The sequence below is a fragment of the Eublepharis macularius genome, chromosome 5 (genome assembly GCF_028583425.1).
Source record: "Eublepharis macularius isolate TG4126 chromosome 5, MPM_Emac_v1.0, whole genome shotgun sequence".
In the NCBI taxonomy this organism is placed as follows: domain Eukaryota; kingdom Metazoa; phylum Chordata; class Lepidosauria; order Squamata; family Eublepharidae; genus Eublepharis; species Eublepharis macularius.
The window spans coordinates 129,944,193-129,971,741 of record NC_072794.1 but is presented as its reverse complement, the minus strand read 5'-3'; the positions used below and the strand labels follow the sequence as shown (position 1 = coordinate 129,971,741).

General features: G+C 41.4%; 1 protein-coding gene across 7 annotated transcripts in view; it reads left to right on the top strand.

Moving 5' to 3' along the window:
• PPFIA4 (PTPRF interacting protein alpha 4) overlaps positions 1-27,549 on the top strand; it is a 194,075-nt gene that overhangs the window by 83,181 nt on the left and 83,345 nt on the right. For 6 of the 7 annotated variants that reach the window (XM_054979374.1, XM_054979371.1, XM_054979372.1 and 3 more), the window contains exons 2-4: positions 214-1,034; positions 23,160-23,261; positions 27,344-27,508. In XM_054979374.1, coding sequence (XP_054835349.1) covers positions 798-1,034; positions 23,160-23,261; positions 27,344-27,508 — 504 coding nt within the window. In that variant the 5' untranslated portion in view covers positions 214-797. Of the gene's footprint in view, positions 1-213; positions 1,035-20,576; positions 20,627-23,159; positions 23,262-27,343; positions 27,509-27,549 lie in introns of those variants that run through there. The other variant, XM_054979377.1, reaches the window with a different exon arrangement.

Genomic DNA, 27,549 nt, shown 5'->3' with positions numbered 1-27,549 from the left:
GATTAGATAGTAAATTAAGGCCTGTAGTACAAAACTTTGTAAAAGCACCCAAGCCCTTCAGCATTTATCTTGTCACTTGGATCTTACAAGTGAATTACTTTCTCATTCATTTCATGGAAGTAATCAGGCAATATACTCAAAGTACTTGAAATATGGATTTGCAAGGCAACTGGTGGACACCATTCTAATGTTTAAAATGTTCTTTCCCAATAGATCCTGGATGAATGGAAGATTACTTTGGCTCGGCAAATGACCAGTCTGCTGAAATATCATGCTAAACCTCACAAGGCAATGGATGATCTGTCTGCACTGACTATTAACATCAAGAAAAGTGAAGTACTCTGCAATCTCTGGATATTACGGTGTCTGTGCTGAAAGAAGGCGGGATAATTTTTTGAGCAACATAGAGCAGTATCCCATGGGTGCTGGCCCCCACTGGAGAGCTCTAATATCTGTCAAAAGTGCTTGGAATGACCCTCACAGGATCACATAGTCTGTTCAATCCAGGGGCCTTGCTGATTGTAACAACCTCATGTATCCCATGTTAATAATGCTGTGATGACTTTTTTTAGACTTTTACAAGTGCAATGTAATCTCCAGCTTTTTACAAAGGGAAATGAAGGGTTTACGGACCTTACCATACAGCCTGCATTTGACACTTGCCATGACCTGCGGTGGGCTACAGTAACAATGTGACCTTAACTTGCTGTTTCTACAGCCCTAAGAGGCACCCTGACTAGGAATTCCCTGCCAGTCCCTAAGCTTTCTGTAACACAGGGTATTCACCACGTGTTGCCATGATGTGTGAGGTGATGCCTACCATCAGCGAGAGTGACCCCTTGGGGTCACAGCCTGGTTCTGATTCTGATGCCAACTTTGAACAGCTGATGGTGAACATGCTTGATGAGAGAGACAAACTGCTAGAGACTCTTCGGGAAACTCGTGAGACTCTGTCGGTGACTCAGGGCCGGCTACAGGAGGCCTTGCATGAGCGAGACCAGTTGCAGAGGCAACTGAACTCTGCTCTCCCTCAGGTAAGAAAGTAAATATGCAGATGGTGGCAGCTGCTCAGCAGGAAGCAGTAACAGAAATATTTCTGGGTGAGGGTGTGTGGAGGGTTTTAGGGACAGATGGAACAGCTTTCTTACTAGTACCTAATCTAAGACAATAAGATATCAAGGCAATATGGCTGAAGTCACATAAGGATTTAATGTAGAATGTACTGGTCTTTTATCTGTCCACTGGGAGTTCGACATGTACATAGTTTTGCAGTCTGTTTAATTCTAAATTAGTGTTGGCTTTCTCTGAGAATAATTTTGGCCAGCATATTTGAGAAATATCATCAGCATACAGAAACATGTAAGAAGAAAGACCTATTTTTCTTCCAGTTAACAACATTTTGTTGTTTTCAACATGGAGGAAGCACCCAAGCTTTACATGGCTTTTAGATAGTTATGCTACATTCTTGATGCTTTGTCCCTTAATATTAGGATGTTAAATTCCATCATGCTGGTCAGTAGCTTTCTTAAGGAATTTTGCTGCTTAACTACATCTGAGCATTGTTAACTCCTTAGAGATCTGTTTTTAGAATTCTAAGGGTTTTATCTTTGTAGAAAGGAGAGGAGGACAGCATATGTTTATTATTCATGGTACTATTATTTGTGCAAGATTGTAAATTTTTAGGTTAATGTTTTAAACACAATGGCAATGTCTGTGTTCCTTTAATAAAGATTGAATGACTACATTAATCATTGTCACTTTCTAGAAACTAAGTGTCTCAGTATATAATATTGATTTTTTTTTTTACAGAAAGACTTGGTTGGAAAGTCTAATTTAGCTTAAATTTGAAATAATCTTGTCATATGTTTTATTCTGAATTATTCAGTATGTAATGATTTGCAACATTCAAGTTCTTAACAATTCACTTAAAGACATTGTGGCTGGATTTCAGAGGTGTGGACTTCTTGCCACTTATAACAGCTGCTGGCTACCTCTGCCAAACAAGGAATTTAATATGATATAAAATGCTTTTATACATTTATTCCCTAATGTGGTAAACTGGATAGAAAGAATCATGTGTCGTAACAGGAGTGTGTGTTCTGCCACAAATGTATGTATTGACTGAATAGTCCATATACCAGACACCCAATCCATTAATCAACAGCAATTAAAATCTGCAGCCTTTCTTGTGTTTGCACTTTTTCATTTTGGAGAGTAATCTCTCTTTAGTTGGAAGAAATTAAATGTGAATCAGTTCTGAAAAGAACCTGAAATTAAATTGATTTATTTTTCCCTGCATTTTATATACAGCTAATTTTATCTTTTTTCTTTTTTGAAAAATAGCGGAAACTTACTGTGCTGAGTTACATCACTTACATTTGAGACTGTTCATAATGACCCAGCTTGTGGAATAAGGGGGTTGCCTAATATGCAGATAGAACAGGGGTCTCCAGCATTGATAAATCTCTGGGCACTTTTGGAATTATGAAAACAGATAACGAGCACCACAGCTGAATGACTGTTTTGGTAGGCGAAACTAGACACTAAACCTTGGTAGGTTCCATGCTAACCATACTCCTGTGATGGTGTCAGCTTAGTTCCAAATGAGTGCTCCTTGCAAACACAAAGTTGCTGTCCCCCAGGCTCTTCAGAAACATTTTCTGTTTCACTGAGATGGGGGAAAGTTAGGATTGGCTATTTGGTTTGAGGAGGCAAATAGGGTACCAAGAAGCACATCAAAAGTGGGGCATCCAGCTGTTCGCATGGGGCAAAATCCAAAGTGGAAGCAACCCATGTGAGTGGGCAACTAAGCAGTTTGTTGTAGATATGTACTATATTTTGTTAAGTTTGGTAGCTTCCCACCATCTCTTAGGGTTGCTGGGGCTCAGGCTTTGGCCCTAGACACAGGCTTCATGGATTTACTTGCAGGGCCTCAGTGTGGCAGATTGTAATCTCTGAACCATCAGCTAGCTGGCACACTGGTTGGGAGTCCATAATCTGGCACTTGAAGCTCAACTGCATTTTACATTTAGTGCATCATTAATTTTGATTTTATTTTTTGTTTGTGGTGAATAGTCCATTTCTGAAGAGCCATGTGATTGGGACTATACACATTGCAGGTAACATGTATTATTTATTTTATTTAGGACATTCATATTCCTCCTTTCCAGAGATCTGCTTGAGGCAGCAATACCTAGTGTATGTTGGCAGTAGTATCGTTAATATTGCTATGCAGTGACATCACTGAACTCCCACTCATGACATCAGGTCCCCAACTCAGTATGATTCAGGAATTGGAATAATGGAAGCTGTTCAAATGTACTTATGCCGTCTCACCATAAACGTTCTATATTGTACTGTTGTGGAACTCATTCTGGTTTTGCCTGCTACAACACATTGCTTAGGAATGTCATTATTCTAGATAGGCTTAGTGATGAAACAACATCTCATAGTTAATTTATGTATGCATTTGGATGACAAATGTTTAGTTTGTACTCAGCTTCTGAAGTTAACCTTAAACACCACAGGGATGCAAAATATGGTAGATCAAACTTCTAGCTAGTTTTCAGGCTGGCTTCATGAAGAGCATGACACTTGTTAATGCTGTTTAATATTTTTATATGCCATTTTTCAACAGTCCTGCTTGATATGGCTTACACAAAAAACAATATAAAACCATTTAAAAAGTCATATATTATGAATATAAAAAACAAAAAATCATTAAAAAGGCCTAGAGTATGAAAACAGCACAAAACCATTGAGTACCCTAAAAACAATAAAAATAAAGTGTTGAGTAGCTAACAGAGCAAATAGTTGTAGTATTAAGACCCTCACAAAACCAGCAGTCTCACCAAGTCATCTGTATCCAAGACTCTGGAATTTTCCACCAGATGCAGAAGTGGGAGGGTTGGTTAAAGGAGTGTGGCATGTGAGGAATTCCAGGAGGGCATCCTCAGACAAAAGGGAGAAACGGTTGTCATTTTTGGCTCCGTGGATGAGACGTGAGAGCATATGAACACAACAAAAAGCTGGGTTCATGCTCATGAAGAACAAGCCTCCATTTCTTTATTATATCTGAATGCACCCTGAGAATTGTTGTTACTAAAATAGAAAGCATTTCTTCAAGAAATCTAAACATGTTGAAATGTGGCCATCCCGATAACTCCGGGAAAATGGTTTTTAGATACCTTTCAGTCTTTCTGAATTCCTGTGCTTGGCCAAATTGACTGTGAGGAGAAGTTTCTACTAGTCTGAGAAGATCCGGAAGGTTCCCACACTTCTGTCATTTCACAGAATGTGCAAAACAGCAGTGTTCAAGAGATTATTTTTATACAGTGAGTACAGCTGTAATGGAATGGATACCATTATAATAGAAAAGTTGTTCTAGCTATCATTGTGCTTTTACTGCATTGTTTTCTAACTGTATAATTCCACTCTACTTTGCCTAGGCAATTGTGGTTAGCATTGTCTACTAATTCTGTAATCCTAATCCAACTGCATTGTTCATTGGCTGTTTTAATAATGTATAATTGCATTGTTTTGAGTCTCAGCAAGAAATGGTTTCTTTCATGCTAGCTATTTAGTATGGAATGGACATGATTATTTACTTATTTGACACGACATATTAACCAACGTGAAACTAGCCAGTAGGAGCATATTTACAGCAAGAGCCAGTATATAAAAGAATAGGTTCATTGTTATATCTTTCAGTGCAGTCCCACATTGGGACTGTGCAAGTGCAGGCCAGCCACAGAGAGAGATCCCTCAGCTGTGAAAAGATGTAGGGGACTCATGTAATTGCTCTCCTTTAACGATCTATGTAGTTATAATGGATGGTATGATTTTCTGTTGATTGTGTTGATATCAAGAATACTAAATAATTATTTTGTAATAATAAAGGCTGCCCCATGGCGCAGAGTGGTAAGCTGCAGTACTGCAGCCCAAGCTCTGCTCACGACCTGAGTTCGATCCTGGCGGAAGCCAGATTCAATTAGCTGGCTCAAGGTTGACTCAGCCTTCCATCCTTCCGAGGTAGGTAAAATGAGCACCCAGTTTCCTGAGGGTAAAGTGTATATGACTGGGGAAGGCAATGGCAAACCACCCCATAACAAAAACTCTGCCAAGAAAACGTCGTGATGCGATGGCCCCCATGGGTCAGTAATGACTTGGTGCTTGCACAGGGGACTACCTTTATTTATTTTTTTAAAATAAAGACTTAAAATGGAAGCAGACTTATTACTTGGGTACAGTACCCAGTAATGAACCTAAAATGTTATCTGTGGTGTACCTCTTGGTAGGAGTTAAATGATTTGATATAGGAAAGCCAACTAGACACTCAGATCTTCTTAATTGCACTCCTATATCTAAATCAGGCCTGACCAGAGTCATTCAGAACACTACCCCTGCAGTAACGTGTAGTGGTAGAGAGTGGACTGAATATCAGGCTGCAGAAGGGAAATGCCTTTTTAAAAAACATAAATGCACTTCTCTGCAGTTAAAGAACTACAGCATGAGAGAAAAAGATTCCAATACAGTCTATTCATTGTACTGTTTGCCTTTAAACATAAGCAGCATTCAAAGAATATATTTGATTCCCCATATATATTCTGAAGCAATACATTTAATTCTACCCCCACAGGACTCAACTACTTCAATCCCCACCTTGCTGCCTCTGGAATTACACAAGGAAGGGATTTTGTACACTTGACACATGCTTTGAAATGGAAACATTGACCCCGAACTTGTGACCTGTTCAACACCCATATTCTTTCTCCTCTTCCCATTCAGGCAGACAGCTCTGATCTAGGTCCACAAGTATGCTTAGAAGGACAAAGTTATTTGTTCTGAGTGGAATCCAAGGACCCTGGACTAATATTGCAGCAGAAAGCAATCTTCTAGTTTTCCACACATGCACATACCTGTTTTCATCTTTCAGACGGCTGTGCTGTAGATGGGCTTGTAAACCAATAGTGATCTCTGTAAGCATGTCAGCCAGTTGCTTCAGGATCAGTTGGTTTCTTGTGAAGGTCCTGTCTAGGCTTAAAACAAAGAAAATGGGACATCCAGTAGACCTTGTTTCTGTCCAGTTGAATAACTTAATAGTAACTTAACCCACCAAATTGGATTGTTACACAAATATTGGTACACAAGAAGTAATAAGTTAGGAGAAGCAGAACCTTGTTTGAATGGGATTTACCTCTAAATAAGCATATAGTGAGAATTTGCCCGTATGTTCTGTCATTTTGCTGAAGGAAGGTGTAGAACTATAAAGAGTCATATGGAAGCACAGTCTCACTTGCATTTGCAGCTACTTGCAGAAAAGTTATGGTATGCTTCCTGGTCTAGAAGCAGCCTTTGTTGCTACAACCATTGTGCATATTGCTGAGGAAAGTTATTGCCAGCAGATGGTGCTACAATCTAGGGAAGACCCAATTGCTGGTGACCAGTTCTAGGTTCCCTTTTACCACCCCTCCCCCTTTCATCTAAAGCTGCTTATTTGTGTTGTATGAACTACTTTTTCATGACATTACCTATTTTACTTCTTTCAGACTATTTACTTCTCATTTTTAATAAATATGTTTCTGGTCTTATATTTATCAGTCTATGGAACTGCTGGTGCTTAAGATAGGATAACTGCAGGATTTGAGTCCAGTGGCACCTTAGTTTTCAGGATATAAACTGGATATCTAAAGAAGATAGCTTTGACTCTTGAGAGCTTGTACTTTGAAAATCTTGTTGGTCTCTAAGGTGCTACTGGTATTAAAAACTGCTGTTCTCCTGCAGACCAACACAGCAGGATAACTGTTATGTTAAAGGTAGACAAGACAGTTGGAAAGCATGGTGGGTATTTTGGTAGTACTAAGCAGGGCCGGATCGATGGGGGTGCAGGGGTGTAGTCTGCCCCTAGCACCGTCAAAGAGGGGACGCCGGGTGCAGCTGCCAGGAGTGCGACGGTGGCAGCGCGGGCAGCTGAGCGGAGGGAGGGAGGCTGCCCACGCCATTTGCCTACCCTGCAGGACAGGGAGCGTGTGGCAAGCCGGCTGCCCCCTCAGCGGGGCAGGTGAATGACACAGGCGGCCTCCCAGCCGCCCATGCTGCCGCCGCCTTGCTACACTGGCGGCACACTCCGCCCTGTATGATGATGTCACAGAAATGACATCATCACATAGCGCCGGGCATGTGGGGCCCAGACTTGAGTTGCCTGGGGCACCAGCAATCCTAGATCTGGCCCTGGTACTAAGACACCCTAAGAGGAAAGTTAAACCTATGAAATCTTTAGGCTGGTGACAGGTGACAGGTGGATTACCTTAGAAAGGTAAAGGTAGTCCCCTGTGCAAGCACCGAGTCATTACTGGCTCATGGGTGACATCACATTACAATGTTTTCTTGGCAGACTTTTTGTTATGGGGTGGTTTGCCATTGCCTTTCCCAGTCATTTACACTTTACCCCCAGGAAACTGGGTACTCATTTTACCGACCACGGAAGGATGGAAGGCTGAGTCAACCTTGAGCCTGCTACCTGAACCCAGGATCGACCTGAACACCAGGATTGACCTCATGTCATGAGCAGAGGTTGGACTGCAGTACTGCAGCTTACCACTCTGCATCACGGGGCTCTTTGGTAAAGACAGTCCCCTGTGCAAGCACCAAGTCATTACTGACCGATGGGAGGACGTCACGTCACAACGTTTTCTTGGCAGACTTGTTATGAGGTGGTTTGCCATTGCCTTCCCTAGTCAACTACACTTTACCCACAGGAAACTGGGTACTCGTTTTACCAACCTCGGAAGGATGGAAGGCTGAGTCAACTTTGAACTGGGTATTTGAACCCAACTTCCGCCAGGATCGAACTTAGGTCATGAGCAGAGCTTGGGCTGCAGTACTGTAGCTTACCACTCTGCTCCATGGGGCTCCTTAGAACCTCACTACAATTAAAATACACGTTCAGTTTAGAGCCATCTAGAAAAAGTAGCCGTTCATTTATGCCTAGGAAAGCCCATCCTGTGATTTTTTTTACTAAGTGGTAGAGCACATTTTTTTCTTGCATAAAATATAAGATTAAATCCCTGGCACATCCAGTTGTCTAGGAAAGATCTCTACTAGGCATGGTTACGAACCGAAATACAAAACCGAAAAAACAGCCCAGTTCGTTATGAACCGGGCTGTTTTTTGGGTTTGCAAACCAGCAGTTTGTCGGAGTGCAGTACCGATGAACTGCAATGAACTGCTATGATTTTTAGGGTGGTTTGTTTGGTTCATTTTTTGGTTCATCACTGCAGACAGCCTGACACCGATCAATCTATTCCATAGACAACATGGGGGATGGACTTTTGCAGACTTTCTGCTGCCCTGAGTATACCAGTGTTAGCCCTCAAAGCTTGATAGGCAGCTCTGGCTACTAACCATAGAGCTTCCATTCTGCTCTATGAGAGTGGAAGGATATATAACCCCCAGCTCTCAGGTGAATGGTTTTGGTTTCCTGTGCCAGCCTCAGGGGCCAAGCCGAGTGGCTTCCTGTGAGGACTCACAGTCCTTGCCAGGTGCAACTGCATCCTGCTGCAAGGGGAAGTTTAACCTCCTTGGGGACCACCCCCTGTCCTTGCCAGGTGCAAATGCACCCCCCACAAGGGGAATTTTTAACATCCTATGTGATCACCCCCTGTCCTTGCCAGGTGCAAATGCACCCCTCCCTGCAGGTGAATTTTAACCTCCAGTTGTGGAGATGGTTTCTGCTTGTGGAAGGCTTCCCTCTCGGCCACCCCATTGGGGAAATGGATTCTGGCGGTTTCCGCTCTCACCTTGAAGGGATAGGCTTCCCCTTTGTTCCTTTCCTCCTCTCCCAGCAGAGGGACTCAGTCATCCAGAGCCAGGCTCTGACCCAACCCCAGTCTCTGTGCCACTGCCAGCCTCAGGGACCAAGCCAAGGTTAACTTCCAGATGCGAATGCCCCCCCCCCCCAAGGAAGGGGAATTTTAGCCTCCTGCACCATGGATTGCGGAGATGGATTCTGCTGGTGGAAGGCTTCCATCTCGGCCACCCTGTTGGGGAGATGGATTATGGCTGTTGTGGCAACTTCTACCTGGTCTTCTACCTAGCAACTTCCAATGTCTGTTTCCACATTAAAAAGCTTTTCCTTTCTGGCTTCTAGGCTCCCAGTCCCTTGCCCACCTGGTTGGGAAGATTTCTGTTCCCCCAAGGTCTCCTTCCCCCCAGGATTAACCTCCCCTCATGGATCACCTCTTTCCTTTCCTGTACAAGAATATTCGTGTCTCCTTGAACATCTTCCTCCCAAGATTAAACTCCTCTCATAGATTGTCTCACTCCTCCTGTCCTTTAAAAGAATATTCCTGTCTCCCCAAGAATATCTCCTTGACTGTCCCCTCAAAGGATACTTCTGTTCCCATTCCAGCCCCAGAGCAGTTTAGGTGGTCCCAGGGACTGTCATTCCACTCTGGGGGCCTTCATTCTGTTCTCAGAGGAAGATTCTCTAATGCCATCCCACGTTTTCATTGCAACTTTTTGCTGTTGCAATGTATTTCAACGAACCAATGCAACTCAATTGACATTTGTGGCTCCCATTATATCTAATGGAACTTTCCTGGGGATGCCCGCTTTGGGGGTCTATAAATTGGACATCCGAAATCCAATCTTCGCCAGACTTTGAGAGTGGCTGAAGGAGAGCCTGCTGAAGACTTCTTGTGAGTTTGGCATCTCTAACTGCCAAGGGGGCCATTCTACAGCCTCCGGAAGTGATGAACCACAAACCAAACTAACTGGTTCGCGAACCGGGCAGTTTTGTGTAAGTTCGTGGTTCGTGCAATGCGACGATCCACGAAATAGCGGTTCGTGGATCGTCGCACTGCATGAACCACGAACTGCTATTTTCCCGGTTCATGCCCATCTCTAATCTCTACCTGAGGCTTGAGAGAGCTGCAGTCAATCAGAAATTTATAGTTAGATGTGTTTTCACAACATCTGTCAATTACTAGAATATTCTCAGCATTTCAGGAATATTCTCAGCATCCTTACTTTGTGCATAGATAATCTTATGTTAATCTCCAGAGCACCTTCATCTGCAGTGAAGACAGAGTATCAAGAGTCTGGACACAATCATGTGTCCCCCCTCTCAATACCAGGAGGATTGCTAACCAGTAACTTTTTGTTGTAGGTTTGAAGGGAGGTGGACTTGAGGTTTTTTCCTACATTAGTTTTTATTCATGGTACTGCATTGGAAAGCTCTCCTGTAAACATTTGTCCTACTTTATGATTTTACAAGTGTCTGAGTCACACAATGGCATACAGAGCTGCTTCTGAATTCATGGCCCATTAGTGACTGTCTCATAGAGATATGAATAAATCCTCTGCTCTCCTATTGTATGAGTAAAATTAGAGCACAAGGATTAGTTCCCAAAGATTGATATAGGACTGATATAGAAGCTATCTCAAGTACCTTTTCTGTTTGCTGCCAGGTAGTGTTTTGGGTTGTAGAGCCTGATATGGGATCTAATGTCAACAGAGGTAGAAGTTTGACTTTGAACATAACATCCCTGTTGCAGAACAATGCTGCACATGGCACTAATGTAGCTTAAGGGCACAAAGATAAACCTTGAATAGTGAAATGTAAATAAACCAAAGGCAAGAGGCTCAACACTTTCTGTGGAGGGTCGACAAAATTTTCCAAGTAGCAGTAGATAGTGCAAGTGGCTGTTACTAGTGCTACAGTACTCTGAGCCACACATGCATACTCCACAGAACAGCAAGGAACCGAGGTTTGGATTAACCTGGGCAGTTATGTTCTGAGGATATTATTTAATAGATCAGCCATGAATCCATAATGGAGACCTTAGCGCGCCCCCCCCCCACCTCCAACTTGCTGTAGAACAGCAGATAAGTGACCTCGTTCCTCTTGACAAATTCCCAGCTGAGTCAGACAGATCCACTCTAAGCTGGTCAAAACGTGCCCTGGCCCCAACTGGGCTGAGCTAATTTTCACTTTCACACCCTTTTGTAGCCTTCCATGCTCAGCACCCTCCTCCCGGATTGAATACCCAGACTCTTGTGTCTATACTGATCCATGCTGAGCAGCTGGGCAGAGAGCATGCCAGGTCAGCCAAGGGAGGGTTATGCCTTTTGGGCTCTGCAGCCGCTTGGATTAAGGGGCTATGCGGATTTACTCTCTGCTCCTGCTTCAATTCCTCTCCCTTCGTTGTTCAGTTTAGGGAACATGCAAGCAATGCAGAGCAAACTAGGTCATCACAAAGGGACTTCGTGCATCTGTGAGATCCTCTGGGGGAGGCTGCTGGCTCTCCCAGCTCCTGCTCTTAGCTCTTTTGCCTCCCTTACCAAGTAACACTGCTGCCTCTCCTGGATCCTGAAAAGGGATGTGCCTAGTGCAGGCAGCATATGGGGAATTTCTGTGAGTTCCCAGTGTCTCTTGCTGACAAGTGCTTCGCTGACTGTTCCAGGGCCCAGTTTTTCTTCTCCTGCTAGACAAAGAGACCCCACAAGAAGCAACTTCCTGCTGGTTTGTATCTCATATCCAGAGTGCAGCACGACATGGAACCTAGTCTGTTTCTAACATTTATCTCTGGATTTAGCTGCTGCTGCCCCTTCAGATTGGCAGAACTATGGATTTACAGATCAAGTTGGCTATGATTCCTCAATATGAATACAGGGAACAAATCCATAACCATCCATCTCTCCAATGGCATTAATTTCAGCATGTACATGTATCAGGTAAGCAGGATATCTCCTTGCAATGCCTCCCTACCATGACCTTCTAGGTATATGGAAATACTCCAGGCTCTTGAAGGTAGTATTTACTCTACAAGCATTCCCTTTGTTGCTGGACGGTCTTCCTTCTTGCATGAGTTAACAGTGGTCCTGAAGAAAACCTTGTTTTTGTTTGTGTTAAGAAAAGAAAATAGCAGGACTCTGGGCTATTTTAAAAGTCCTGTTTGGGTTAATAAAGCATTGGGCACAGTTAGTAGTACCTGTACTGTCACCAACAGTTAAGAGGGAATAAATGTTTCCATAGGGGCCTTGCTGAGAGTAGGATATACATTCTAAGCCTGGTCCTTAACATGCTAAATTTCTTGGGGACAAGCAAAAAGTGCTTTGACTTTTGGGATCTACTGATCTATTCTAGTTTGGGGTGGGATGTCTTTTGCTGTAGCTCATATAAACACAGGAAGTTCCATATAGGGAACTGGAAGTAGGAAATAAATGAGCATATATAAGCATTCTGAGTATGTAGCTTGTTCTGTCCTTTTTTTAAAAAAAAAGTGTTTAGTGAGCTGTGTGCTGCACTTGCTGCTAAAACGGTACAGTGCAGGGTTCTTGTGAACTTGGGTCATACCTTCAAAGGGCTGGTGGTCATAATGGTGGATCGTGGATGATCCATTTTTCTGCAACTAATTGACCATAATTGACCCAGGGTTAGAGACATCCTAGGTGTGTAGTCATATGTGATCCTAGAAATCACTTGCTTGATGTTCCAGAATTTGAAAACTATTAGGTTCTTGTAGGGGTGATACCTAAAAATATGGAACCTAGTTTCCAAGAGAGAAAACTTGAAACTTTTCCTCAAACACTGCCCATATCTATCAATCAAAAGCTACTACTGTGTAATAGTTAGCGTAGGGACTTGACTGACTAGGGCTCAAATTGGTACTTGGCAGTGGTATTTCTGGTTGGCCTTAGACCAGTCATTTTCTTTCAGCCTAACCTACCTAATACAGCTGTTGTCAGAATAGAGATCTATGCATGTTGCCCTAAGTACCTTGAAGAAAGTCCGAATATAAATGCAAGATAGGTAGAAACCAGTTTTGCAGATTATGGTAATGCTTCAAGTTGAGCTTTTTAGAAAAGTTGAAAATAATTCCAGAAGTACAGTCAATGCTGTGGCAACCAATATGTTAGTGGCATCATCTTGTTCATTTGGATGGTGACCATGAAGAGTAATATACTTCCACATGCCATTCTGTGTGCCTGAGCTGTTTTGGACCTGTGCAACATAGATTCTATGCATTAACATCCCTCTAGGAAAGTAAACATTCACATAGTTGTTCCTAATTAGATTTGGTGGCTTCCTGCCACTATGGGCAGTTGTCACGTGACTATGGGGAAACTGGATCTATGTAGAGTTTGCAACAGGACTTGGCCACAATAACAGACTCCAAAGTTGTACTCATTATTAATCACTAGGAGACTGAGGGAGGGTTTAAGGTAGCTTTTAATGTCTGTTTGCTGCTTAGAGTGCTTGTATGTATACAGGTGTAGAGTGGCTATATTCAAGTTTCCCAAATGTAGGTAACCTAATTTGCTTATTATGGAACTTACTAGCCATGCAAGTGAAGCACATTGTGTTATCTGCCAGTTGCTTTGCATTTCCTCTTGCTAACTGTAACAAAAAGATCTTTACCTGATCTTTTTGATCATGCCAGAATTTGCCCTGTGCTGTCTTCTGAAACAATGGCAAAGTTTCTCTGGAAGAAAGAATGATGAAATAAGGCACTGTGCCCTGTGGTTTTGGGTTTTGTTGCTTCAGAAGTATATGGCTGTGCAAATAATGTGTAGTAGAAATTCCTATGAGAGGGTATTCTTGAGTTTTTTTTCTCCAAAGTATTGAACTGTATAGACTGTTTAAATACTAAACTTGCACAGATCTTACTTGTGGCATTTTTAGCCTTAACAGAAATGAGGTCCTTATAAAAACCTTAAGAGAAATAAGAAGTCGTCATAAAAACCCTTTTCAGTATTTTTGGAGCTCTTTCTTTTCATTTGGGAGAGCACCCAACAGGTGTATGCTCCTGGAAGAATCACTCAAGGTGGAATGGTCAAAGCTGAGACACCAGACTAAGATGCATCCACCCCCTTCAGGAATCAACCGTCACATTAGCAGAAGAGAATTAAAAGTTCCAATGGTGATGGGAGTGGAGGAATTCTTGAAGGTTAGCTACTTGGCAGCAGCAGTGGAAGGTGGCACTGGTGGAGGATCTTTCACAGACAATGGCGGTGTCACTTCAACTAACCTTGATTAATATTGCACAGAAGAAGAAGGCAATGGTAAACCACTTCTGCTAATTTCTTACCTTGAAAACCCTATGATGAGACAAGCCAAAATGGAAAAAGCTATAGTTCTGGAAGACAGGACCCCCAGGTCGAACTACTGTGGACCGACTCAGGACATTATCAGTCAGAAAACCACACAGTGTTTTACTGCGGAAATGAACTCAAAAGAGTTCAACATAAACATCATTCAAGTTTATACTTCAACTACAGATTATAAACATCATTCAAGTTTATACTTCAACTACAGATTATGAGGAGGAAGAAATCGAAAACTTTTATGCAAGTGTCCAAGAAGAAATTGATTGCACACCTAAACAAGATATGCTGATAATCAGAGATGACTGGAATGCAAAAGTAGGAGATAGAGCAGGATCAAACATAGTTGGAAAATTTGTACCAGGATCACAGAATGAAACAGGACAGCGATTCATAGAATGTTGTGAAGCTAACAACCTGTTCATTGCTATACATGCTTCAGGCGACCAGAAAGACAACTGTATATGTGGAAATCACTGGATGACCGATATAGGAACCAAATACATTACATAATTTGAAGCATAATATGGCAAAGTTCTATTCTCTCTGCTAAAACAAGACCAGGAGCTGATTGCAATACAGTTGCTAATATCAAAAATTAGAATAAAGTTGAAGAGAAACACTAAAAGAATCATAGTGCCAAAATACAATCTAAATAATATTCCTGAAGAATTTAAAGACCAGGTAAGGAACAGATTTGCAATCTAAGTTTAATTGATCGTGAGCCAGAAGAATTATGGGCTGAAACCAGAGATATTATCAAGGAAGAATGTGCAAAAACTATTTCTGTAGCCAAAAGAAATGAGAAGCCTAAATGGATGACTGAGGAAACTCTTAAAATTGTTAAAGATAGATGAGAAGCAAAAGCAAAAAGTGACAGAAATATGGTCAAAATTATAAATGCAGCTTTTCAGTGACTTGCACGCAGAGGCAAAGAAATTTATTATAATAATCAGTGCAAAGAAATAGAAGACAACAATAAAAAAGGAAGAGCAAGAGATCTGTTCCAAAAGATCCAAGAAATTGAAGGGAAATTCCATCCATGGCTTGGGATGCTGAAAGATCAACACAGTAATACAGTATCTGATCAGGACAAAATAAAGGAAAGATAGAAACAATACACCAAGGAACTATGCAAAAGAGAAGGAAGGGTGACAGATACTTTCATCGAAGAATCCTTTGATAAAGAACCAGAAATCCTAGAAAGTGAAGTAAAAGCTGCAATCAAAGCAATTGAGAGAAACAAAGCACCTGGAATAGATGGAATACCAACAGCTATTTCAAGCTACAGTAATGGAGTCCATCAGAATCTTAACAAGAATCTGTCAACAAATATGGAAAACAAAACAATAGCCCACAGACTGGAAATTCTCAGTCTACATTCCAATTCCGAAAAAAAGGGGATGCCAAAGAGTGCAGCAACTATCAGACTATCATGTTAATTTCCCATGCAAGCAAAGTGATGCTCAAAATTCTACAGCAAAGATTCTTACCATATATGGAATGAGAAATGCCAAATGTTCAAGCTGGACTCAGAAAAGGAAGAGGCACTGGAAATCACATTGCAAATTAAAAGAAATGGGAATGCCACCAACCTGTACTCTGGACAAGGGGTACTGTCAGGACAGAATATGGGGAAACGGGATGGTTTCCAATTGGCAAGGGTGTCAGACAAGGATGCATATTGTCTCCCTACCTATTCATCCTCTATGCAGAACATATCATAAGGGAAACTGGATTAGATCAAGAAGAAAATGGAGTGAAAATTGGTGGAAGGAACATTAACAATTTGAGATATGCACATGACACCATGTTACTGGCAGAAAATATTGAAGACTTGAAACAACTATTGAAGGTTAAAGGAGAAAGCACTAAAGTAGGATTATGACTGAACATCAAGAAGACAAAAGTAATGACAATTGGGGAATTACACAATTTTAAAGTTGACAATGAGGAAATTGAAATTGTCCAAGATGTTCTATTCCTTGGCTCAATCATCAACCAAAAGGGAGACTGCAGTGAAGAAATAAGAAGATTGAGACTTAGAAGAGCAGCTGTGAGGGAGATAGATAAGATCCTTAAAGATAAAGGTGTCTCTCTGGGGACTAAGATCAAGATAATCCAAACTATGGTATTCCCCATTACTATGTATGGATGTGAAAGTTTGACAGTGAAGAAAGCTGACAGGAAGAAAATTGATTTGTTTAAAATGTTGTGCTGGAGGAGAGTTTCGCGGATACCATGGACAATCAAAAAGACAAATAAGTGGGTACTAGATCAAATCAAGCCTGAATTCTCCCTAGAGGCTAAAATGACAAGACTAAAGCTATCGTACTTTGGTCACATCATGAGAAGTCAAGTTTCTCTGGAAAATCCAGGGCTTTTTTTCAGGGGGAACGCAGGGGAATGGAGTTCCGGCGCCTCTTGAAAATACTCGGCAATAGTGCTTGAAAATAATATGATTTCAAAGAATCCCGTATGTTTCTTCCTCATTTCCCTCTTGAGAGTTCCGCCACCTCTTCTCCTAGAAAAAAAACCCTGGGAAAATCAATAATGCTAGGAAAAGTAGAAGGCAGCAGGAAAAGAGGAAGACCTAAAACGAGATGGCTTGACTCAATAAAAGAAGCCACGTCCTCCAGTTTGCAGGATCTGAGCAGGTCTGTTAATGATAGGATGTTTGGGAGGTCTTTCCTTCATAGGGTTGCTATAGGTCGGAGGCAACTTGATGGCACATGCACACACAACAGGTGATCCTTTCAGTATGCATGTTTGCAAGGGAAAAGACTAGAGATTTAATTTTTTTAAAAAATGAAAACAAGAGTTCAGAGGACCTGTTGATATAATAATATTCCAATACTGAATTTATTTTTTAAAATATTGAAAAAGGTCTGTTGGCCCTAGGGTTGACAGCTCCACGTTGGGAAATTCCTGGAGATTTGGGGGATGAAGCCTGGAGAGGATGGGGTTTGGGGAGGGAAGGGACCTCAGGGTGCCATTGCCCTATGCTGTTCCCTGCTGGCGCCACCTCTCCCTAACCTTTTCCCCTTGTCATGTTTGCACAGAAATGCTGATCTGATGAGAATCTTCGTGACCCCTCCTGCAGACTATCAATCCCCCTTCACAGCTGAACCACTTTCCAGCTGTTCAAGGGATAACTTGGGGGGGGGCGGGGTTTGAGCTTAGTTTTGAAGGCAGTGCTATGCTCAACCCTTTTGGATTGGATAGGGGCAGAACTTTTACATGAAGACTGTGCTCACAGCTGTTGTACCATTTTCATTTAAAGTCAGAGCGAAGGTTTTCCTTTGCTCCACCTTAAAAGATAACACCCTGGGGGTTCCACAAGCCATGCTCCTATAGAACTGGTTTTAAGTGCTAATTGCTGCCCAAAGTCTGTAAAACTTGAATCTGTTTTTATTGGCATATGCAATCAAACTATTTGCTGATGATCAGTATATAGATCATCAAGTAGTAGGTATAATGCTGTCCCTTCATAGTATACAGTTCAAAGGAAGAGAGTCCTACTGAGCAGAAAGATTAGTCTGGACCTCAAAATTCTTGTGAGCATTCAGAATGTTTATCATCATGTCTTCTGTGCAGTCCCACATGGGAACTGCGCATGTATAGGCCAGCCACAGATGTTCCAAAGCTCTTAGAGGCTCAAGACGCTCACCTAGGCTTTTCACACACTTTCCCCCCAGGCGTGGCTATAAAAGGTGGGGCGAGGAACTCCCTCCCTCCGTTCTTCTTTTGCCGAGGGAGGCCTGAAGCAAAGAAGCCCCACCACTGGAGAAGGCCAGCGGCAAGGAGGCCCCACAGCTGGCAGGCTGGCAGAGCCCCGTGGCCTGAGGATAGGACTCAAAGAGGAGCTCAATGGTGCCTGCAGTCACCAGCGGCAGGCATTCGCTGCTCAAGCCATTTGCCAGCCCCTTGGCCAGAACACTGCAGGACCAGCGGTGCTCAGCTACAGCCCCACTGGCCAGCACCAGTGTGTAGTTCGGAAGCTGCGCTTGCTTCCAGCTTGCAGCTGGCTGCCACCGGCAAGGGCCCAAGCCCAAGTGAGGCTGGAGGGTGGAGCCAAGCTGCAGGCCCCAGCAGACTGCGGGGATGGGGGGTGGCAAATCCATGTGGCCACCCCTGGCCGGGTGTTGGGCCTCACCTTGGCGACGGGTTTGTGTGGAGCAGGGTGGGGACTGTGCTAGGCAAGAGGGAATTTAAGGAGGGCTCAGAATCCTGGCCGGGGAGGAGAGCAAAGGACTGTCCCTATGCAGAAGGGGCAGCCTCCCAGGCGTAGAAGAGTTTTCAAGGGTTTCACAGCCCTGGTGCTTCCCCACCATTGCTGAGGCCCTTGACCAGGAGGGACAGACACGGCGACAGTGGCTGATGAGATGGACAGGGGCCAGAAAGCACAGTGTCACCATGGCAGATGGACAACTGAAAGACTATGGCCTTAAAGTAATTTATCCCAGCTCTGTGTTTTGATTTATACAATCAAGTCATTGCACTGAAAAATCAAAATATTGATTGTAGTGTTCAAATGTAACATGCTCCCAATAATTGAACAACCTTGTCCTGCAGTATTAGAAGTTCTTGGTTAGTCTAGGATTGTAAATATTCTTAATTGAGTCAAGATTAGTATCCTTGTTTCACTTTCTAATCCATTTATAGGTGTCCCTATCTAATCTGGAAATCTTATGGCTGTGTAATTTACTATTTAAGAACTGAGAGAACAAGTCCCATGTCTTGTCTGTATTCCTTTGGGGGAAATATCCTAACAGAGTTATTCTCAGATCATAAGGAATATTCATGCCTATTATTTGAGTAACCGAAAATATTATGCCCCAAAAATTTAATAATAGGGCATAGCCACAAAATTTCATACAGAATTCCTTTCTTTTTTTACAACATAACATAGAAGCTGAAGGTGCGATTTTAGCTTTTTTAGATGGAGTGTAATACCAAACTTTTGCAAATTTTTCACCTTTTACAGCTATTCTCTCTAGCCGTGAAATGTTGACTAGTCTAATTTCCATGATCAAAGGCTGCTAGGACTTTTGGCATCCATGACAACTGTAATAACTTTTGCCAGATTACAGATGCACCTCCACCATGTTTCAACCCATGGATTCAAGATCACGTTTGCATTTTCTGCATCAAGTACAGCACTCCCTGAAATGGTGGCCAAATCCCATCAGGTTTTTTGTATGATTGCTAGGCTGGCTTTATTTATTTGTATGTAAGAATTTTGGCATATTTAGAAATAAAAACTTTTTCACATATTTTTATCTGACAATAACACTTGTAGATCCCAAAATAATTGCAAATAGCATGTGTATGCACCCACGCATACATACAGGCATACTTTTTATTTAATTTTATTTAATCTTATAAATAGTCCTCAGGTCACCCCCCTCCATCCAAAAAAAACCTTAAAAGAAAAGCATTCAGCTGTAAGCAAGCCTGGGTGAACATTGGTGTTTTAATCTGGCCCAGCCTAAACTATGGGGAGGGCATTCCAGAGGTGCCATTACAAATACTGTCTTTAGTGGCCGCTGCATTGCTTCAACAGATAATTGAAATTGCCGAGCAAGTTCATGTGGGACCAAGCAGTTTCTTTAAATACTCTGGATCTAGACTATTCAGAGCTTTCAAAGTAATGAGCAGTTCTTGAGTCTCAGTGGGAGAGGCAGGCTATAAATAAAGTATTGATCCTCTGATACCGTTATTGTTACAGAATAGTTATAAAAATGTGTTTGAGCTTGTATTTGGTCCTACTTGTCACAAGTTTCCCACTTTGTGGCCAACAGCTGCTCAGTAAATCAAGGAGCTCAGATCATAGTGCCTTTTATCTTTCCTGGTGCCGGATCTCTGTCAGGGCTGGGCTGTGCAGTCTCAGTAGCAACCATATATGGTGGAAAGTAAACACCAGTGGGTCAGGAGTTAAATCTGGCCCCTGAACCAGGTGACCCTAGAACTGAAAATTCATCTAATTTTTATCTGCATAGTCACACATTTCAATCTGTATAGTTCTACCCTGCGCATTGTGCTTACTTTCAAGCTCACCAGAACTCTTCATCAGTGTCAGGTCTTTAAACATTAACGTGTATAGGACAAAGTAAAGTGTACTGGGACTGAATCTGCTCCTGGTACAAATGAACCTAAACCTATCTGTATGCCGCATCCACTTCATCTATATCCTGGGTTCTGCTTCTTGATCTCTTTAAAGTGATGGTATATTGGGAGCTAGCTTTTTCATATATGTAGGTGATGATATGTTGGCCAATTTCTTCTATTTGGAGCTGGAATATTAAAGTTAACATTAGGTCCACTAAATTATATGTAGATCCAAATAGATCAGACATTTACCTTTTTCTGTAAATCTGCCTGAATTCTCTGTATCTCAAATTTATACCCCAATGTCTCAGATGGAAAGAGAAATACACAAGATTTGTTCTTTTTTCTTATTACAGTAGCTTGAATACTATGTCAAGATCCCAGACAGATGATATGAATTGACTAGGTAAATGCTGTTCTTTTGTTTGTATTCTGAAATGAAAGAATCATAAAGACAGGCCTGCTCACTTCCCTTTAGGATATTTGAAATGCGCTGCCAGTGATAAAATCCTTGTTCAGTATTGACTTGTGAAGATGCTTTATCAAGTGTTTCACGTGGGTGCGTCCTCGGCACAATTCCTATTTTTGTTTTTTACTTTGAACTCTGCTTGGTTCATCCCTGCCCTTTCAGAGCTAATCCCTACAGCTGTTAGAAATTTTCCAATTGACATTTACTTTTGATAAGATTTCTGGTATATAGAGGAAGAAACTAGAGGTGCTGGCTGGTTAAGAAGTTCATGTCACCATTTCAACTTCCTTAGTTGACTCACATCACTTTTCCTTTTCTCTCTCCCTACTTTAGTGTATTAACCTAAACATTCCCAATCAATGGGGAGAGGTAGTATAGCTCCAGCTCAAACACCATGGCAATAGCTTCTGTTACAGAAGCATTTCTCTGTTCCTATACAGAGGGGGAAATCAACAATTGAAGAACATCTTTGAGAATTCAGCAGTACGTTATGATAATTGTGAAGGATGTTTTGAAGGACTCATTTGAATTTTGGCTGGGGAGGCTACATTTGTTACATTTATTCTTTCAAATATATAGTCTGCCCTGTCTCAAAGAGTAAAAATTTAAAGCATAAAATTCCGGCTTGTATCCTGCAAACAGAATTTACAGACTGGAACTTTCCCACCTTCTTCTTCAGTTCCCGGAGACCCCCTGAAATTTGGTTCCTGGAGTTCCTGAATTGCCATAAACAGCATAAGGGACAAAATAGGAGTCTGCAGTGGAAGAGGGAATCAGCAGGAAATCCTCCCCGTAGTGGCAGAAGTGCCCTTTCATTATTGAAAACGGAGCATAGGATACAAGCCTTTGTTTATAATAGTAGAGCCCCTCAACTAGATGTTGGGCATGGCAGGGAAAGGTGAGGAAGCTTAATGAACAACATTATAGAAGACAAGCATCCCATTTCATCCAGTTATAGGATGTTTGATTTAAAGACACTCCTTTAGTAGTTCCTTACCACTGGTTAGAGGTTTTAAGTATTTAAATTGGCTGCTCTTGGCCAACCAGTAATTCTGTTCTTGGACCAAAATCTGCATGCATGAGATAAGAAAAAGATTCCATCTTCTCTAGTTCTTCTCCCTTAGTTTTTTGGAGTGAGCACAAAGTAACCACATGGAATTAACTCAAAGTTCAATTTTTTAAAAAAGTTTTTATTCTAGGCACACATACATACATACTAATAGGGGGAATCTAAAAGCTGAAACTATAGTAGAGCTACAATTAATAGAAAGCTCGTGGTACATCAGACACCCCCGTTATCATTTAGGATGGGATTGCCGTCTACTGTGTATTTTATAGAAATCTACCTTTGTAAGGTACTGGACCAGTGGCTTGCTTTCTATCTCATACTTGGGTTTGAATGTGCATGGGAAGTATCAGTAATCTGAACAGATACTTCTAAAAGCCAAGTTATCTGTTTATGAGATACATATTCTTGACCAATTTATACTTGGAATTCTGTCAGAATAGCAGGCTTTTCAATGTATGGTCAGATCCATGGCTGATCTAAACAAATTGGGCTGAAAAGTGATGCTGAAGTCTCAGAGATTTATTATTCTGGGGAGATTCAATTTAAATGATAATGTAATATTGTAGGATTGAAAATTTTTGGATGTTGAAATGACTTGAGGAATACTCCAAAACAAACGCAAATCTGAACAAGCTCTAGCAAATGTCTATTATCCTCAGTTTTACAGTGCGTAAGAACTGCTACTTATATTACTAAACATTTATCTATGCTGCGATACATGTATGGCAGTAGCAGCTGGCACGCAAATCTCAAGCTGTTTTATTGAGCTGAAGATACACTTGACTACTGACATGTAGCTGCCTTAAGTGTGTGGAATGAAATGCTCTACCACCTGTTTCTGTGATTACTTTAACTGGTACAAAGGGAAGCAGGTAAAGAACTGTTATGCAGGGAGGAGTTCTGGTGGAACAAGTCCTGCCTTTAGGATAGCAGTATGTGGCCTTTGCCTGGAGTGCTGATTCCATGGGAAAAACAACAATCCTAAAGTGACTGATCAGTTTTAATGCTAATTCTTTATGAATTCATTATGAATCAAGATAATTAGTGAGACAATGGTGTTCTCTGAAGCGTTCCTTCAAACCCACTGAGGAATCCTAGAATAAAAGTAGTGCTGCCTTTCCATTTGGCAAAGCAGGGAGTATATTTTCTTATTTATCCAGTACTGTGATTCTGATTCATAATTGTGCTCCTGTGTAATAGTCTGACTTTGTCAATCAACATGTGTTTTGACCCTCTTGGGACATGTAATACAGCTATAAGTTTTTACTGCTGTGATTGTTTGATCTTTGTAACACTGAAAATTGGAGAGTGTGCTGCTCAAGCCCCTAAGTGTTTTGTTCTGGCCAAAGGGAAACCTGGCTGCAGACAATCTCTGACTGTAGAAGTGTGATTACTTTGCAGGAATTTGCAACACTGACCAGGGAACTCAATGCATGTCGAGAGCAGCTTCTGGAAAGGGAAGAGGAGATCTCTGAGCTGAAAGCAGAGCGCAATAACACAAGGGTAAGTAGAGAGTAAGTCTTGGTTCTGAAGTCCTCCTGTGCTGTTGGTAGCCTTATCTAAGGCCATAGAGAGTAAATGATCTAGTTTAAGATATGATTGGTCTCCCTGATTAATCTATGGAAGACTTGCAGTCTTCTCAATAAGGTTTAACAGAATATGGAATTTCCTGCCCAGTCAGTATTTTATGGGAGATTTGTATTCTTGATAGAATGTTTAGGGCTTAGCATAATCTCTGGAAAATCCAATTTAATTTCATGTTGCTGTTGTCTTTCATTCTTATTATAGTATAGCCTGTTTTCATGCTTGTAAAGGTAGTTCAGCTCGACGTCACAATGGTGTTTATTCCTGACCTCTAGATTTGCCAAGAAACCTTTGTCTGCAGCTTCTCCATTAGCACTGTGCAAATGTAAATGGACACCTTCTGTTTTGCAGGCATTTGGCATTTACAGCCACATTTGAACCTTGCTGGGCTATTGCTGCATCTCAGACTCCTTTTTCCTATTGCTGCATTGATCTTTTTTTGGTAGTTTGCTTTCAAAGTGGAGTAAAACATGAGTTCAAAGTTCTGAGTGTCTTTATGAAGTTGTTACAGTATAAAGCAATAGCTAGAGAGGACTCAGGTCCCTTGCTGCCTCTGACCATTGTCCTGGTCAAATTTTGTCTGCATTGTCCCACTTTGTTCTGATATACTTCAGTGCAAATATGAACGTCACTGATTAGATTCTTGAAAGATGGTAACAGAAAGTTTATAAAAATAGATTTTTATTACTTACTTTAAAAAATACAATGAGAGCAAATAACATAATACAGCTAAGAATATATATACCAAGTATTGTATATTCACAATTAAATGCATAGGCAAATGAAAGCTTATATCTCATTATAGCCTCTAAATCTAGAAAACACTCAATTTACTTAGAACAAAGTAATTCTTTTCAGATAATCTCTAACATCGTCTCTTCCACATTATCTTTTGGTTTTATTCCGAAAAGCTACAAATAGGCTCCAAACCTGTATCTTTACTCTCCCCTCCAAAAGATGGCTACTTGCTGTAATTTTGTACATTAGAATATTATTCCAAACTTTACACAACCAAGACAATTGGTGGAGGAGTGTTGCATTCTTCCAATATTTTACAAGAAGCATGTGAGCTGCAACCAACAAATTCCTAATTAAAATCCTTAATTTCAGCATCCAGTATTTTGAGAGTATTCCCAGTAGATCAATCTTTGGATTTACTGGTATTGCTTTCCCTACTATCTCTTCCATGATTTTCAGTGCAATCTTAAGCAGAGTTACTACAGTCTAAGTCCATTGATTTCAGTGGGCTTAGATTGGAGTAACTTTTTAAAGGATTGCACTGTTTAAAGATATTTTTCCAATAAGACCTGGCTATTGGGCAATGCCACCAAATGTGCAAAAATGTACCTTTGTTATCTTTACATCTCCAGCAGCCCATGGAATTCAATTTTTACATCTCTGTTCAGAGGTAAGTACTACCTAAACAGTTGTTTCAGTGCATTTTCTCTTAAATCTTTATTACAGGAATCTTCCTTTGCATCTTTATAAAGCTCTAACCAAGCATTTTATGTAATCTGAACCCTTAGATCTTTTTTCCATTTTACTTTATAAATCTTCCTCTTCTGTCTTTCCTTCAGTAACATTCAATATAGAATCAATAGTAACTTCCTCTTTCTCTCTGGTTCATTCAGTATTATTTCAAAGTCATTAAATGGCTGGAAAATATTCATTTTCTCTTCTTAGCTATATAACTTCTGACCTGTAGATCCTGGGAAGTGGAGATAACACCTTTGCTTGCTTTTGTTAGAGACTTCTTCATATGACAGGATTCTCTTCTCAAATGTAAAGTCTACTAGTCTTATCAAGACTGTCTCAATCCAGGAGTTGAATCTTTCCATTCCAAAGGCTCATATGAATTCTTTGCCTACTAATACTGGTTTGCAGATAAATAGTTCAATATATCTTTGCATTTGTCCCAAGTATGTACTAATGCCAAAAGAAGCATACTTTCTCTGTTGTCTAATTGGATGTGTTTATCCCTCCAAATCCAGATAACTAGTGGATCCTGGATCCCCAACTGCTCCACCTCCCAAATTATCTTAGCCTTATCCTTCCTGAACCTGTTGACAATTGATACTAATCTGAGGTATTCTGGGCCGCTATACCTCAGTTTTTCCAAGGTTGCTGAATTTTCTTAGTTTGAATCCTGGGTTTTTTATTGTTCCGTATAAATTTTGTAAATATAGATTGTAATTTGCTGAATAATGATTGTGCTAGTAATAATGGTCGAGTCATAAAAACAAACAGAATTCTTGGCAACATTTTCATTTTTATGATGGCAACTCACCCCAACCAAAAGATCTTGAAGTTAGTATTTTTCTCTTTTTTATTAGCTGAGTGATATTTTGTTCCATCATCTTGCTAAAGTTGTCAGAGAAGAGAATCCCCAAATAGCTAATCTGTTCTGTCTTCCAAACTGAATCCTGGTCTCTATCTCCACTCTTATTTGTTGATCCAGCAACACTGACTTCTCTGCATTTACTTTATAGCTTGATATCTTACCAATGACTCTAGTGTCATAGCAAGTTTCTCTATTGAATTCTTAGAGTTTTGTATACAAAAGACTATATCATCAGCATATTGAAGTGTCTTAGTAGTTGTAACCACATGCCCATCAGCTGAAGCAAGCGGCTTGGGGTTTGAAACTTAAAGTGCCCCATTCCATGCTGCTTGCATCATGGAATGTGACGCTTTCAAACCCTGCACCGCTTGCTTCAGCTGACGGGTGGGTGAGCCTCCTCCCCTGCCAGTCAGCTGAAGCAAGTAGTGCGGAGTTTGAAAGTGCCCCTTTTTGTGCCGTTTGCAAGTGGCACAAAAAGGATGGCTTTCAAACTTCCTGCCCCACAGCTTTCCCCCCTCCCATCAGGGGAAAAAAGCAGCAGGGTGGGAAGTTTGAAAGCAAACAGCACTCATCTGGCTGTTTGCAAATGCAAATAGCTCGAACAGTGCTACGAGCTGCTCCTGCTTGACTTGAAGTTTTCCAAAGTGATCCAAATCACTTCAGAAAGCTTTGATTCGTTCTTTCCGAATCGGGCCAGCAATGCTGGGTCTGATTTGGGAATCCCGAATCTTTCCTATTCAAGCTTGATGGGGGGGGGATGTCCGAATTGGAATCTTCAATCGCACACCCTTCGTTACCTATCCAGACAATAGGCTTCAAATACAGCAAGCCAATCCATCTAGAAAAATTATTCCCCAATTCTAATTTATTTATTTTTATTTTATCGTATTTGTATTCCACCCTCCCCGCAAGCAGGCTCAGAGTGACAGCATTTCAACACTCCTTGTAGATATGGCCGTTCAGTCTTATCAAACATTTCTTTTCATCTGCAAAATCAAATACACTTGACACACGATGTTTGATACCTTTAAAGGCCCCCAAAGGCTTGGCCCTGGGTACTTAAAGAAGTGTCACTTCCCAGTCTGCCAGTTACCACCTCCCTTCTCAAGCTCTGCTCTCTGTGCCCTTGCTTACAGAGTTAGACTTGTTGTGACCAAAGACAGGGCTTTTTTAGTGGTGACATCTTGCCTTTGGAATGTCTTCATCCAGAGGGAGGAACTTGGTGAGAAATTTACCAGTTAGGGTAGGATGTCATAAAACATCTTTCAGCTGTGAGTTGGCATTTTAATCCCCCCCTTCTCGAAGCTGCTCACTGCATCCCTGCTGGGACATAGTGCTCTTCCACACACCAACTCTCACCCATACATGGATCTGCCAAGCTGCATGCAGCCCACAGGCTATATGTTGTGCATCCCAGGCATCTTGTAACTATATATAATTTCATATTCCTAGGTCATTGGATTTGAAACCACCCAGTGATTCATAAACTGGCAACTCTAGCATGATAACTGTTAGGCAAGTAATACATGGTGCTTTTCACTTTTAAGAGCAGAAGTAATTTGGCAGTAAAACCTGATAATCATTGGTGAAGCCTTGAAACCCTTTTCTACTTAAACTGACTTTGAATACAGAGTAACTGATGTTATACCCTGTCTTTCAGCTTCTGTTAGAGCACTTGGAGTGCCTGGTCTCAAGGCATGAACGTTCTTTGAGGATGACTGTGGTAAAGCGGCAGGCTCAGTCTCCATCGGGTGTCTCCAGCGAAGTTGAAGTTCTAAAAGCACTGAAATCTTTGTTTGAACACCATAAAGCATTAGATGAGAAGGTGAGGCTTGAGTTAGCTGCTGGTTTTGGTGGCAAGTGTCT